General features: G+C 48.5%; 1 protein-coding gene across 1 annotated transcript in view; it reads left to right on the forward strand.

Moving 5' to 3' along the window:
• LOC137439092 (prostaglandin G/H synthase 2) overlaps positions 1-2,307 on the forward strand; it is a 28,669-nt gene extending 26,362 nt beyond the window's left edge. Inside the window, exons 10-11 of the mRNA XM_068134789.2 lie at positions 934-1,081; positions 1,209-2,307. Of these exons, the coding sequence (XP_067990890.2) occupies positions 934-1,081; positions 1,209-1,570 (510 nt within the window). The 3' untranslated portion in view covers positions 1,571-2,307. The remainder of the gene's footprint in view (positions 1-933; positions 1,082-1,208) is intronic.
• The last annotated feature ends 14,167 nt before the right edge of the window (positions 2,308-16,474 follow it).

Consider the following 16,474-nt stretch of genomic DNA (forward strand, 5'->3'; position numbering starts at 1 on the left):
TTACTCTCAAATGGTTTTTGTTCCTTTTAGGGTTCTAGAAAAAACGTTTTTTTGCACACAGGTTAAATAAGAGATGCTAAATTAAATAAATATAACCTTTAAAGGGTGCCAGCATGCGTAGAGCGCATACCTTCGCCAGGCTGAACAGTGTACGGTTTGTATCCCACTGATAGGCCGGAGGTGCGTCCGGACCTTAACCAATCTCTCAATTCTGAAGAATCACTTAGAAAATAAAAAAAAAATATCGTATCTGGATCTCTATCTTTACCAACATCGAATCGATTCGTCCTTGTCACACACCCAACATGTCCACCAAGTTTCGTCCAAATCCATCCACAACTTTTTGAGATATCGTGCTATTTATCCGTTTTAGCCATATCACTCAATGTTGAGGAATTACTAAAAAAATATTCTCTGATCCGAATCTGGGTTCGTATCATCACCAAAATTGAATCAATTCTTACTTGTCACATAACCCAACTTCTCCACCAAATTTTGTCCGAATCCGTCCACAACCTTTAAAAGATATATTGTTCACAAACAGACAAACAAACAGACAGAGTGAAAGCATAACCTCCATCCTCTTTCGGTGATTGAGGTAATCACGACTGACTCAATAAAAAGCAGAAATTCCACTTGGTTAATTTCACGACAAAACGATCCCATTCATTTCTCATGAGATTTGATGAGAATCTCTTCTGATCTCTTAATAAATCATTGGAGCTTTTCGTAAAGCGAGAGAGACATTTGGCTCAATGTAATGACCAGGGTGTGATGAGGAGGTCCTGCTGTAGTTTTTGTTGTGTGAAACTGCCGAATTGAAAGTTGAGTCATCATCAAATGTATTTTTTTTTCTTTCATTCCTTTCTCCATGTTGAGAGTTAAGTGGAGATGTAAACATTTCATGACCTACTTTTCTTCCAAACCCCTTAGATAGGTGGAGGTCATACCGTCCCTCAAGCACTGCTACATATTCAGGAGCGAGTGATAGAACATGGTCGCTCTCTTCGATTGCAGCCATTCAACCAGTATCGCCAATGGTTAGGCCTCAAGCAACACCAATCGTTCATGGCCCTCACAGGTAGGTCATATTTTGACTGTTCGTTAATTTCCCTCTCTCTTCGCTCCCCCACCAAATATAGATGATAACTATATACCATGAGGTGATTATAAAAAATTGACCGTTTTTTTGTCCCAATTACATCAAGGAGACAAGGGTCTAGCTGACGAGCTGGAGTCATTCTACGAGGACGTGGATGCTGTGGAGTTATTTGTTGGACTTCTGGTGGAAAAAACCCCAGGCAAGTCCATGATGTTTGGAGAAACCATGATAGAGATGGGAGCTCCGTTCTCCCTCAAAGGTCTTATGAGCAACCCACTTTGCTCACCTGGCTACTGGAAGCCCAGTACCTTTGGAGGTTCTGTGGGCTTTGACATTGTTCAAACAGCGTCACTGCACTCCCTCATTTGCCGTAACTTGCCTGGTCCGTGCCCATATGTCTCCTTCGAAGTGCCAGGTTTCGAAGAAGATGAGGAACAAAGTGAAGTGAATGTGGGGAAAGAGCTGTGAGTCCTACATGTTGTGATGTGCTGCACTTACAATTGATTAAGGAAGAAATAAATAAGGAAGAAATAAATAAATCTTCAAAGGATAAACACAGACCACAATTTCAAATAGAGACAGAGAGGGGGAAAAAAAAAAGGAAACATTATATATTGTGACAATGAAGGTCATCGATGCAAGGAGGGACGAGCAAGGGACACGGGGCATGGTCGGATCATAAAAGGTTGGGGAGAAGACATCATTTCTCCCTCCCCCCAAAAAATTGGTAAAAAACATTTTTTTGGGATAATGCACGGCTTCCATCATGAAAATCCAAATTGAGCAAATTTTATGGCATGCTATTTTAAGGTAAGACTTATGTGAAGGTTTAGCATAAGAAGTATGTAATGACGTCATGTCGCTTGAGGATACAGAGTCCATCCGCCATTATGGGAGACAAGACCGCGCCATACCTGACAAATGAAAACCTTTCTTCCTCTGTGTTGTATTGGGTCACGTGGACTGTACCTCGAATGTTCGTTCTTCTCTCACTGTGTCTCATCTCGACTGAGGGAATCTCTCAGAGACAATGACATTCTCATCCATTGTTCCATTGTCTCCGGAGCAACGAGGTTTTTCTCGAATATTGTCTCCCAGGGCAATGAGCGTGAGTATTTTTTTCTTATAAAAACAAAGCCCAGTCACAGTCGAGCTTTAATTAAAAATGATTAGAGTTGATTTAAATTAATAAAAGATTATCCTGTGGTGCTGGTCTTGTATCTCTAACCACCAATTTCAATGTCAAACATTAATTTTGCAACGAAAACGTCACAGATGTGATCGACAGATATTTCATTGGTACCCGTAATGGTGTTGTGTGGAACCGGAAGTGCTTGCTCGCGTTTTGAAGTAAGAAGGTGGAGTTCCGGGTCGGGGGCAGGCTGTGTGTGTACAGGGTCGTCGACATGAACATGATTCGGGTGCTGCAATAAATGATTGTTCTCTTTGACATCGCCTCGTGATCTATTCTACATCAGAACCTTACATGGTGGCAGCGGTTTTACAAACCATATTCGAGCTCATCGAGGTAAAAAGGTGGTGTTTCCCGTGCCTCTTGTAATCGGCTCATTCCTTGTTGACCCCGCAGCCTCGTTGCCGTTCACAATGGCGGACCTGGCGGGAACTCCGTGCATGGATTGGACAGCGCCTAACACAGCGGCGGCTTTTAAGATGTTTAGGCAGCGATTGGAGCTGTACTTTCAAGTTAGAGGCATTACGGAGAACAACCAGGTGCTACTGATCCTGCTTCAAGTGGGAGAGGAAGGCCTCAAACGGTACAACACATGGACTTTAACAGACGAACAGCGGCAGCAACCCGCGCATATTTTCAATTGCTTCCTGGAACAAATGGAACCCTCAGATTACTTCAGGATCTGTCGACTGGAGCTTCGTTACTACAGCCAGAATCTCGGCGAATCGCTGGATGCCTTTATCAGCCGGTGCAAGCTTCTCTCCCAGAAGTGTGATTTCAGCTCCAAACAAGAAGAGGACGACCGCTTGATAGAACAGATCATTGCAAGTACCCAAATGTCCGACTTTCAGAAGGAGCTTCTGACAAAACCAAAATTGGACCACACCCGTCCCTCCGAAGGACCACGGCGAAGGACCACATCAGAACATACACAGCCTTATAATATAATATAATATAATATAATTTTCCATTTGGCATATTCTTCGACTCAAACACGACACTGCATTTGCCGTGTCCGCTATAGCGGATAGGCAAATGCAGTCCAGAAATGTTGCATAATCACACATGTTCATTTTATTCGGCGGCGGAGCACGATGAGGCAGGCAGGACAGTTGGTTTATTGCTAATGTAAATAACGTCTTTGTCACAGTTGTTAGAGGAGACAGTTTTCAAAGATTCCAATGAATGCAAGCGGACCATACCATATACCATAGGTCTTTTTTAAAGCACTCCCACCCCACCCCACCCCACCCCACTTCATCCCATGCATCATGTTATTTGCTATTTGTTTTTAAAGCACACCCAACCCATCCCACCCCACCCCACCCCACCCCACCCCACCCCACTCCATCCCACCCCACTCCATCCCATGCATCATGTTATTTGCTATTTGTTTTTAAAGCACACCCAACCCATCCCACCCCACCCCACCCCACCCCACCCCACCCCACCCCACTCCATCCCACCCCACTCCATCCCATGCATCATGTTATTTGCTATTTGTTTTTAAAGCACACCCAACCCATCCCACCCCACCCCACCCCACCCCATCCCACTCCATCCCACCCCACTCCATCCCATGCATCATGTTATTTGCTATTTGTTTTTAAAGCACACCCAACCCATCCCACCCCACCCCACCCCACCCCATCCCACTCCATCCCACCCCACCCCACCCCACCCCACCCCATCCCACTCCATCCCACCCCACTCCATCCCATGCATCATGTTATTTGCTATTTGTTTTTAAAGCACACCCAACCCATCCCACCCCACCCCACCCCACCCCACCCCATCCCACTCCATCCCACCCCACTCCATCCCATGCATCATGTTATTTGCTATTTGTTTTTAAAGCACACCCAACCCATCCGACCCCACCCCACCCCACCCCACCCCACCCCATCCCACTCCATCCCACCCCACTCCATCCCATGCATCATGTTATTTGCTATTTGTTTTTAAAGCACACCCAACCCATCCCACCCCACCCCACCCCACCCCACCCCACTCCATCCCATGCATCATGTTATTTGCTATTTGTTTTTAAAGCACACCCAACCCATCCCACCCCACCCCATCCCACTCCATCCCACCCCACTCCATCCCATGCATCATGTTATTTGCTATTTGTTTTTAAAGCACACCCACCCCACCCCACCCCACCCCCCCCCACCCCACCCCACCCCACCCCACCCCACCCCACCCCCCCCCCCCCACCCCACCCCACCCCACCCCACCCCACCCCACCCCACCCCACCCCAGTCCATCCCATGCATCATGTTATTTGCTATTTTTGCATAGTGTGACAACTACACCAGACAAACCATAGGCATTATCGGAATACACCCCCCTTTAGCCTTTAGTTTAGAGTGGATATATATATGTATTTTTTAAAAGAACAAAACAGCATTTAGGGTTAACTAAATATAAATACTTTTTTAATGTTTACATTTTCAGCACACACAACACAAGCACAAGCACAATCTTCTTTGGCGTCCCTCCGAAGGACCGCAGCATTTGTTCCATTTGTTGGCATGCGCGTCCGTGGGCACCCGGTTTTCCACACACGGGCACACGTGGGCATGTGTTAATGTGTCTTTTTCGACACACGTCCGGGGCCTGTCGCCCCCGTTACCACTCCCCCCAGGAGTTATTTCAGGCCCTTTTGTGGGCCCCAAACACACCACAATATTCCTTTAGTTGTATGTCGTGTTTGCTGGTCGTATGCAGCAGCAACTTGCCGGTCTCCAAGAATGGTCATTTAAAAACAATATGAATCTTAACACTAGTAAATGCCAAGTCATGGTTACATATTTTCGAAGACTTCCGGCAGAGGGGCCTAGTCTTCATATTGGAGACTCAGCTATTAATCAAACAGATTGTGTCAAACTGTTAGGCATCCATGTGCAAGAAAACCTGAAATGGGACACAAGTTCAGGCCATGTGTTAAACCTTCAACAGAAAACTCTACTTTTTGCGGAAACTGAAACGTTGTAATATCCAAGTTTCTGATTCAATAACAGTATATTTACAGTATGTTAGACCCACTTTGGAATATGCGTCACCCACATGGTTTTGTGGCTTAAATAAAGCCCGGAAGGAATGTTTGGAGAAACTGCAACGGAAAGCGTTTCGTATAATTCTCTCCAGTGACTTTTGTAGAACCAAATAGCCTCCTCTATGGTTCACCCTCAACAATCACCAATAAACTCCAATACATTCAGAACTCCGCTGCCCGTCTACTCACCCATTCCCGGACCCGCGACCACATCACCCTCGTCCTTTACAAGCTTCACTGGCTCCCCATCTCCCAGAGAATCCAGTACAAAATCCTCCTCTTGACCTACAATGCCCTCCATAACCTGGCCCCATCCTACCTGGCTGACCTCCTCTCCAGACACACTCCCACCCGCAACCTCCGCTCTGCTGGTACCAACCTCCTGACCCCCCCCCCCCATCCGGACCAAATTCAGATCCTGGGGGGACAGGGCCTTCTCCATCGCTGCTCCCACCCTCTGGAACTCACTACCTCACACCATCAGAGACTCCTCCTCACTCACCGCATTCAAAACATCACTCAAGACCCACCTGTTCAGCACTGCATTCAACATTCAACCCACAGCATTTAACCCCTGACTATCTCTTCTCCTTCTCCCTCCTTTTGCTTTAAATATTTCCCTATTGATTCTTGTCTTTTTGCAATTGTTGTTTTCATGTATTGTTATGCATTATGTTTGCCACTCTGTCAAAGCGCCTTTGGGCTTCATGAAAAGCGCTATACAAAATAAATGAATTATTATTATTATTATTATAAATATTGTGCAGACATTTGTCAGGTACTTGATATTCCTGTTCTTTCTGAGAGGCTCGAACAGCTCTCCCTCAATTTTGGAATGTACTTTTAAAATCAAACATACACAGAGATTGGCTCCCCCCACCGAGGAACAATAACTTAAGGAGCTCTGGCATGTTATCTACTATTAGATGTTGAACCAACCACTGCAAGTGCAGCCCATCCCCTTTTTAACAAGAATTGGATGAGGTCCTTGTGTTAATGAGTTTGACTCCCGTTGTGTTTTGTTAGAAATCTGTGTTTTGTTTTTTTTTGATTTGTTCTGCTAATCTTATTTATTTGCCATTTTTTGTTTGAGCCATTTTTATTTTTTGTGATTATCCCTGTAATATTTGTAAATTCAGTGTAATTTCTCCGATGGCTGCAAAAGTCTTTTTGGAATAAACCCATTATTATTAGTAGGGGACCATTGGTACCCTATTGAAATTGCTAAGATTATTATGACAGTATTCTGATTCCATGAAATTTGTTGGCGACCTACAGGTCAAACCATTCATCGTAGGAATTTGAAACTTTGACAATGTATGGTGCACCACTTCACTTGATGTATATCGTAAGTATGACGTCATAGGTCACGTGACCTGGCGGCCATATTGGATTTTTTCTTCGAAACCTTCCTAATGCATCTCTACCTTTGTTTTTCGATCGATCGAGTTGAAACTTTGACCACTTACACTATGCCATGTGATTGGATGCATTTCCTAAATATGATGTCATAGGTCACGTGACATGGCGGCCATATTGGATTTCATGAAAACCTTTAAAATGCATCTCTGCTTTCATTTTTCGATCGATTGAGTTCAAACTTTAAACAATCGGATCCAGGCTGCCGTTGTCAATTACTCTGACACACACTTGTCCAATCAGGGTGGGGCATCATGGTCCCCGGATCATCACTGCTCGCAATTTTAATTATTATTATTACTATGAGAACACAGATTACACAGGGTACATATCAGATTAAAACACTGGTTGTGACGTAATCAGTTATAATGAAAGGGGAAACCAAACACTACATTGGAGTCATCAGAAGGAACCAGAAGAAGTAGAGAGCAAAGATTGTGTCACCAGGAGGACCTGGATAGCATTCGGGTTTCAGCCCCTACACCACAACCCTCAAACCCATCCAGGTGCAGCCAAGTGAACCTTCCAGAAAAATCTCTGTAAGAATTCACTTCTCCTTGGACAGATAGATGAAGAAAGAGAAAAATAAAGAAGAAGAAGCAAGAATTAGAATGAATCAGGAGAAATATGAAAAAGCAGAAAGAAATGTGAAAGGAACAAAGATACCTAGCTCCTAACCCGAACTCCTAGCCCTAACTCCGAGCCCTAGCTTCTTCTCTTAACTCCTAGCCCTAACTCCGAGCCCGAACTCTGAGCCCTAACTCCTAGCCCTAGCTCCCAGGCCTATCTCCTAGCCCTAACTCTAGCCCTAACTCCTAGCCCCTAGCTCCCAGCCCTAACTCTGAGCCCTAACTCCTAGCCCTAACTCCTAGCCCTAACTCCGAGCCCTAACTCCTAGCCCTAACTCCTAGCCCTTATCCCTAACTCCTAGCCCTAACTCCTAGCCCGAGCTCCTAGCCCTAACTCCGAGCCCTAACTCCTAGCCCTAACTCCTAGCCCTAACTCCTAGCCCCTAGCTCCTAGCCCTAACTCCTAGCCCCTATCCCTAGCTCCTAGCCCTAACTCCTAGCCCTAGCTCCCAGCCCTAACTCCTAGCCCTTATCCCTAACTCCTAGCCCTAACTCCTAGCCCTTATCCCTAGCTCCTAGCCCTAACTCCTAGCCCTAGCTCCTAGCCCTAACTCCTAGCCCTTATCCCTAACTCCTAGCCCTAACTGCTAGCCCTAACTCCTAGCCCTAGCTCCTAGCCCTAACTCCTAGCCCTTATCCCTAACTCCTAGCCCTAACTCCTAGCCCTTATCCCTAGCTCCTAGCCTTAACTCCTAGCCATAGCTCCTAGCCCTAACTCCTAGCCCTTATCCCTAACTCCTAGCCCTAACTGCTAGCCCTAACTCCTAGCCCTAGCTCCTAGCCCTAACTCCTAGCCCTTATCCCTAACTCCTAGCCCTAACTGCTAGCCCTAACTCCTAGCCCTAGCTCCCAGCCCTAACTCCTAGCCCTTATCCCTAACTCCTAGCCCTAACTCCTAGCCCTTATCCCTAGCTCCTAGCCCTAACTCCTAGCCCTAGCTCCTAGCCCTAACTCCTAGCCCCTTATCCCTAACTCCTAGCCCTTATCCCTAACTCCTAGCCCTAACTGCTAGCCCTAACTCCTAGCCCTAGCTCCCAGCCCTATCTCCTAGCCCTAGAAAGATGTTGAGAAAACCTAGATAGATAGATTCAGCATTTCTTCCTCAGGCAAAAACGCAGCCACAATTACAAGCTACAAGAGGTCCATCATCGGGGAAGCAGAATCCACACAGCATCAGGATATGGGACAATCGTAATGAAACGAGTATTTGAGTTTTTTTTAGTTTTGAGTTTAAATGAGTTTTTTATGTTAAATAAAACAATCCCTGTATTCACGGGGCCTCCAGCAATTTCCCTCGATATTATAGCGGTTTTCCCTAAACAAACACATCCATGTGACTCGTCTCCAAGGAATGCCACACTGACAGTTTGTACGATCGTAAGTGCCCCGCCCACCAGTCAAAACCCCACCCACGGCCTCAAAAATGAATCTCGGAATGGAAAGTTGGAATAACCGCGCAACGGAGAAAATTTAAACTTGGCAAATGTCATCAACTCCCCATGGGATATATTGGGTAATGACGATGACGTCATTGGTGAAGTGGTGTTCCAGCCATCATTGGTTGAATTGAAATCCTTATCCAAATATCTGAAACTTTATATATGCGATCTATGACCAATGTGAGTAAAAAATGTAATGTATGACATTATATGTCACACGGGATGGCAGCCATATTGGATTAAAAGGGAAAAAAATTATATCATTTTCTCTGAAACTGCTCAACGAAAAGAAAAAAAAACTTCGCACGTCATCAACTCCCCATGGGGTATATATGATGGTAAGGAAGAGGTCATTGGTGAAGTGGTATTCAAGCTACAATTGGTTGAATTGAAATCTTTATCTGAAAAATGTGAAGCTTCATATGTCTGATATATGACCCGAGGTGAGAGAAGAATTACATTTCTGACGTTCATAACCCATGCCAAGAAACTATGACTTAATAATTATAATTAATTAATTAATTAATCAATTATATCCTTATATCAAAGTCAATCAATCATATCATTATATCAAATATGCAAATAAGAAGACCTCTGTGCTGTCTTTCCCTCGCGGTCCCCCTGTGCTGTCTTTCCCTCGTGGTCCCCCTGTGGTGTCTTTCCCTCGCGGTCCCTCTGTGCTGTCTTTCCCTCGCGGTCCCTCTGTGCTGTCTTTCCCTCGCGGTCCCACTGTGCTGTCTTTCCCTCGCGGTCCCACTGTGCTGTCTTTCCCTCACGGTCCCACTGTGCTGTCTTTCCCTCGCGGTCCCACTGTGCTGTCTTTCCCTCGCGGTCCCCCTGTACTGTCTTTCCCTCGCGGTCCCACTGTGCTGTCTTTCCCTCGCGGTCCCCCTGTACTGTCTTTCCCTCGCGGTCCCACTGTGCTGTCTTTCCCTCGCGGTCCCCCTGTACTGTCTTTCCCTCGCGGTCCCTCTGTGCTGTCTTTCCCTCGCGGTCCCACTGTGCTGTCTTTCCCTCGCGGTCCCCCTGTACTGTCTTTCCCTCGCGGTCCCTCTGTGCTGTCTTTCCCTCGCGGTCCCCCTGTACTGTCTTTCCCTCGCGGTCCCCCTGTACTGTCTTTCCCTCGCGGTCCCACTGTGCTGTCTTTCCCTCGCGGTCCCCCTGTACTGTCTTTCCCTCGCGGTCCCTCTGTGCTGTCTTTCCCTCGCGGTCCCCCTGTACTGTCTTTCCCTCGCGGTCCCACTGTGCTGTCTTTCCCTCGTAGTCCCTCTGTGCTGTCTTTCCCTCGTGGTCCCCCTGTGCTGTCTTTCCCTCGTGGTCCCTCTGTGCTGTCTTTCCCTCGTGGTCCCTCTGTGCTGTCTTTCCCTCATAGTCCCTCTGTGCTGTCTTTCCCTCGTGGTCCCCCTGTGCTGTCTTTCCCTCGCGGTCCCTCTGTGCTGTCTTTCCCTCGTAGTCCCTCTGTGCTGTCTTTCCCTCGTGGTCCCTCTGTGCTGTCTTTCCCTCGTAGTCCCTCTGTGCTGTCTTTCCCTCGCGGTCCCTCTGTGCTGTCTTTCCCTCATAGTCCCTCTGTGCTGTCTTTCCCTCGCGGTCCCTCTGTGCTGTCTTTCCCTCGTAGTCCCTCTGTGCTGTCTTTCCCTCGTGGTCCCTCTGTGCTGTCTTTCCCTCGTAGTCCCTCTGTGCTGTCTTTCCCTCGCGGTCCCTCTGTGCTGTCTTTCCCTCGTGGTCCCTCTGTGCTGTCTTTCCCTCGTAGTCCCTCTGTGCTGTCTTTCCCTCGTGGTCCCTCTGTGCTGTCTTTCCCTCGCGGTCCCTCTGTGCTGTCTTTCCCTCGTAGTCCCTCTGTGCTGTCTTTCCCTCGCGGTCCCTCTGTGCTGTCTTTCCCTCGCGGTCCCCCTGTGCTGTCTTTCCCTCGCGGTCCCTCTGTGCTGTCTTTCCCTCGTGGTCCCCCTGTGCTGTCTTTCCCTCGTGGGCCCCCTGTGCTGTCTTTCCCTCGCGGGCCCCCTGTGCTGTCTTTCCCTCGGGGTTGTCAGCTCTTTCACGAGCCTCGATTCAGTATTAAAAAAAAGAAAAAAAAAAGTATTGTATCAAGGCCAAACTCCATTCCCACCATTGCATTCCGTACAGCTGATGGTTCATCCTACAGGAACCCAGCCCTGCCACTTCCACAGGTAGAAACACAGGACATCCTACAGAAGGCTAATGATTGGATGTTTCTGATAGGTGAAGACCATAAGCCAATAGTGTTCCCTCCACAAATTACGGAAACTGCCAAACGGCCTGATATCATCATCTATTCGGCAGTAACTAAGAATGTCATCATTATTGAATTGACAGTCGCGATGGAGGAGAACCTGTCCAATGCTTATGCCAAAAAGAAAGGCAAATACGAAGACCTGGTGGCTTATTGTGAACATAGAGTATGGTCTGCAAACTACATTGCAGTAGAAATAGACAGTGGAGGATTTTACAATACATCTTTCAGCAAATGCCTCAATTTTTTTATTATTCTTTTTTTTTTTTGCAGACAGAATCAAGGCTTGTGTAAGAGATTATGAAAGGAAAGAGGAAGATTATTATGGACACTGCATCCAAAACGTCCCTTAGAGCGAGCTATGTCATCTGGCTATGTAGAAGCTTGAAGGACTTCAGACAAATAGAATTACTGCCCACACCAGAAATATGCTCTGAGGGAAGAGGGATGGTTGAGCGCTCATAAAACCGGTTTAACCCACCAAGGTCTGGTCTGAAGTCCAGAAACCTCCAGAAACCCAGTTCTCTCTGTGTTCTGTCCCCCAAATATTCCTACAGGTCGCACAAGATCTGCCAGCAACCCTCTTATGGTTAAACTGCCAAAATAAAGACTCTCTGCTCACCTTCACTCTTTCATTCCTCTTTTCTCCCGCCTCTGGAACAAACTCCCCCACTCCCTTCAATCCCACTCCTCCCTCCAGGTCTTTAAAACACCTGTTCACCACCATCTCTTATCTTCCCCCATCCAAAACCTTGATCTTTTCTACCCCCGCTAATTCACCCCAGAAACACTTTTTTGAAATTACAACTTCTTTCCTGGAAGTCCTTGCAGTGTCCATGTGTTTTATACCTCTCCCACCTCCCCCCAAGCCCTCTCCCACCTCCCCCCAAGCCCTCTCCCTCCCACAGATCTTCCGATGTCCCTGCTCTCAAATGTTGTGTTTGTGTCCTTCCCCCTCTCTCCCCATCTTGTCTACCGCTCCCCTTATTATATGTTTTATGTGTCGGTTTGACTTTTTGTGTGATTAATGTTAGCTCTTTCACGAGCCTCGATCTTTGATACAAAAAAACAAAACAAGAACAAAAAAACCTCAGAGTATAGTTTCGAGTATATAGTATAGTTTCAGATTAATGTTCCAGACAGAGAGATTCTGCAACAAGGTGAAGATTTTTTCCGAAAGTCATCTTCATGATTTCAGAAGTGCTCATCCTAAAAGGGGTAATTTCACCAATGAATTACCCCTCATAATTCATAAAAATATCAATTAATAAAAATGATAATATTAATAATATTAGTAATGATATCAATAACAAAATATCAAATTAATATGAGTATATTATCAATTATTATTATTTATTTATTATTGTGTATTGTGATAATTTTTACCCTCATTGACCGAAGACTTTTACTAGCCCTGGCACGCACCTCCCATACCACTGTGCAGACAAGACACCCAGCTTAACGTCCATACCAGGACACCCAGCTTAACGTTCTGAGACATGTGCTTTTTCTGGTCTTCATCAATGATCTCTCTGACTCTCTTGAAAATCCTCTCTATCTCTTTGGTGATGACTCCACCCTCTGCCGCTCCACACCCCATCCCTCAGATCGGCAGTTTGCAGCCTCCTCACTCTCTGCAGACCTGGACAAAATCACAGACTGGTCAAACAAGTGGAACATGTCTTTCAATCCTGACAAATCTCACACTCTTACTATGTCTCTCCGAAAAGACCGACTGGACAACCCTCCCATCTACTTACTGAATAATCCTCTCCAAGAAGTTTTGTCACTCAAGCTTTTGGGTCTCACTATCTGCCATGATCTTTCCTGGGAAAACCACATTTCAAAGCTGGCCTCCAAAGCCAGTCGCCGACTGGGCATCCTCCGTCATGCTAAGTCCTTCCTTGGCACACCTGAGCTCCTCACCACATACAAGGCTTTCATCCGCAGCTCAATGGAATACTGCTCCCCCCTCTGGGCCGGTGCTCCTGCCTCACACCTAGCTCGTCTTCACACTGTTGAAACCAAAGCGTTCATTATCATTGGAATCTCCCGCGATGAAGCTAACTCCGAGGGCCTTTCACTCACTCACCGCAGGCAGGTTGGTGGTCTTTCCGTCTTCTACCGACTCCTCTCCGGCCTTGCACCCCCAGCTCTCTCTGGTCTCTGTCCCCCAAATACTCCTACAGGTCGCACAAGATCTGCCAGCAACCCTCTTATGGTTAAACTGCCAAAATCAAGACTCTCTGCTCACCTTCACTCCTTCATTCCTCTTTTCTCCCGCCTCTGGAACAAACTCCCTCACTCTCTTCAATCCCACTCCTCCCTCCAGGTCTTTAAAACAGCTGTTCACCACCATCTCTTATCCTCCCCCATCCAAAACCTTGATCTTTTCTACTCCCGTTAATTTCACCCCAGATTCACTTTTTTGAAATACCAACTTCCTTCCTGGAAGTGCTTGCAGTGTCCTTGTGTTTTATACTTCTCCCACCCCTCCTCCCCTTCCCTCGCCTCCTCCCCCCCTTCCCTCGCTCTCTCCCCCCAAGCCCTCCCACAGATCTGGTGTCCCTGCTCTCAAATGTTGTGTTTGTGTGCTTCCCCTTCTCTCCCTATATTGTCTACTTCTACCCTTATTATATGTTTTGTGTGTCTGTTTGATTTTTTTTTTGTGTGTGATAAATGTTAGCTCTTTCACGAGCCTCGATCCTGTATCCGAAAAAAAATAATCCGCTGTACCTTGCGATGCAAGGCTCTGCCTGTTCAACGTCTGGTCGGGAATCGAACCCAGACTGGACCACTCAAAGGTCAATGCGGCACCTCGGAGCCCTCGCATCAGCCCTTAGGATGGTTAATCACAGGTTCAAAGCACAAACAACATCTCTGAGATGTGAGACTTCACTGCAGATCAGTCCATGGATTGTAGGAGTTCCCCATCTCATGATCCACTGGAGGGGGGAAGAGAGTCGAGATGCAAAATGGAGCGCCAATGGAAAAGAGGATCAGTCGGGAAAACTGACGAGCACAAACCAAGTTTATCATGAGGAGGTGAAACATACAGCCAAGTCGGCTGGGAACACGCCCACATTGAAACCACGCCCATATCGAAACCACGCCCACATTGAAACCACGCCCACAGCGGTACCCAACAGCAAACACCCAAACTGACACACAACGAAATGAAATCCTTCTTTTTCTCCAACAACCTCATCTCAGATCAGCAATTTGGTTTCAGACCAGGTCACTCCACCTTGGACATGTTTCTTCTCCTCACCCAAGTGGATGGAGGTCCTCAATGTCAGACATGCGATCATGGCCATCACTCTGAACATATCTCGTGCTTTTGATACAGTCTGGCATCCCGCCTTACCCTCCAAACTCTCTGCCGATGGCTTCCAGGAACGTGACCCCTCCTTCCCTTCCCCCCATCTACATTCTCAAAAATTTCTTCAAGGAAGTTCAGTGATTCAAACTTCTGGGTCTCACTATCAGGAGTATCAGCCATTAACATCCTTGGGGAAACCACATTTCAAAGTTGGCCTCCAAAGGCAGCCACCAACTGGCCATCCTCCTTTGTACAAAGTCCTTCCTTGGCACACCTGAACTATCCACCAACAAGATCTACCTTCACAGATTGATGGAGTACTGCTCTCCCCTCTGGGCTGGTTCCCCTGACTCAAATCTGGCTCTGCTTGACATCATGGAAACCAAGGTCTTCAAGAGCATTTGAATCTCCCACAAGTCAATGAAGCTGAGACTATGGGTCTATCACATTCCCATCGCAGACACGTCGGTGGTCTCACTACCTTCCACCACCTCCTTTCTGGTCTTGCACTCTCTGTTCTTTCCGTGCTTTAATTCCCCCCCCTCCCACCCCTTCCACCCCGCCCACCCCTTCCACCCCTTCCACCCCTTCCACCCCTCCCCCCTCCACTCCCACCCCTTCCACCCCCTTCCCCCCCCACCCCTTCCACCCCTTCCCCCCTCCCACCCCTCCCACCCCTTCCACCCCTCCCACCCTCCCACCCCTTCCACCCCTCCCACCCTCCCACCCCTTCCACCCCTCCCACCCCTTCCACCCCTTCCACCCCTTCCACCCTCCCACCCCTCCCACCCCTTCCCCCCCTCCCACCCCTTCCACCCTCCCACCCCTCCCACCCCTTCCACCCCTTCCACCCTCCCACCCCTCCCACCCCTTCCACCCCTCCCACCCCTTCCACCCCTCCCACCCTCCCACCCCTTCCACCCCTTCCACCCCTTCCACCCCTCCCACCCCTTCCACCCCTTCCCCCCTCCCCACTCCCACCCCTTCCACCCCTTCCCCCCCACCCCTTCCACCCCTTCCCCCCCACCCCTTCCACCCCTTCCCTCCCACCCCTTCCACCCCTTCCACCCCTTCCCCCCTCCCCACTCCCACCCCTTCCCCCCTCCCCACTCCCACCCCTCCCACCCCTTCCACCCCTTCCACCCCTTCCACCCCTCCCACCCCTTCCACCCCTTCCCCCCTCCCCACTCCCACCCCTTCCACCCCTTCCCCCCCACCCCTTCCACCCCTTCCCCCCCACCCCTTCCACCCCTTCCCCCCCACCCCTTCCCCCCCACCCCTCCCCCCACCCCTTCCCCCCCACCCCTCCCCCCACCCCTTCCCCCCCACCCCTCCCCCCACCCCTTCCCCCCACCCCTCCCCCCCACCCCTTCCCCCCACCCCTCCCCCACCCCTCCCCCCACCCCTTCCCCCCACCCCTTCCACCCCTTCCCCCCCACCCCTTCCACCCCTTCCCCCCTTCCCCCCTCCCACCCCTTCCACCCCTCCCACCCTCCCACCCCTTCCACCCCTCCCACCCCTTCCACCCCTTCCACCCCTTCCACCCCTCCCACCCCTCGCACCCCTTCCACCCCTCCCACCCCTCCCACCCCTCCCACCCCTTCCACCCCTTCCACCCCTTCCACCCCTTCCACCCATCATTTTTCTGCAGAACACACACGATCCACCATCATTATCAACCCCCTTCTGGTGAAACATGTCTTTAAGACAGTTATTCCACACCCGCTCAGATCATCCCCCATGCAATTTGCATTGGATACATATGGGAACACGTTCCAGGTGGATGACGGCATGACGAAGGGTCACTCTATGAGTGATTTTGATTAACATTTCATCGGTTTCTGTGGTGTCGTTCCGAGTTTCACACAGAATTTGATGCACACACATTGATCCTTTAAGTCAAACATTTTACAATGGGACAGAAAAATAAACACGTCTGTACGAAACAGCGCGTCACTCTTTTTAAAATGACAAGCACTTGAGCAATGTCTGGATCCATGTTGGAGTCGTTGCTCGCAGTCACTCAGAGGGCATGTGACGTAAGAAGAGGACAGGCTTCTTT

The sequence above is a fragment of the Myxine glutinosa genome, chromosome 13 (genome assembly GCF_964187855.1).
Source record: "Myxine glutinosa chromosome 13, kmMyxGlut1.1, whole genome shotgun sequence".
NCBI lineage: Eukaryota > Metazoa > Chordata > Myxini > Myxiniformes > Myxinidae > Myxine > Myxine glutinosa.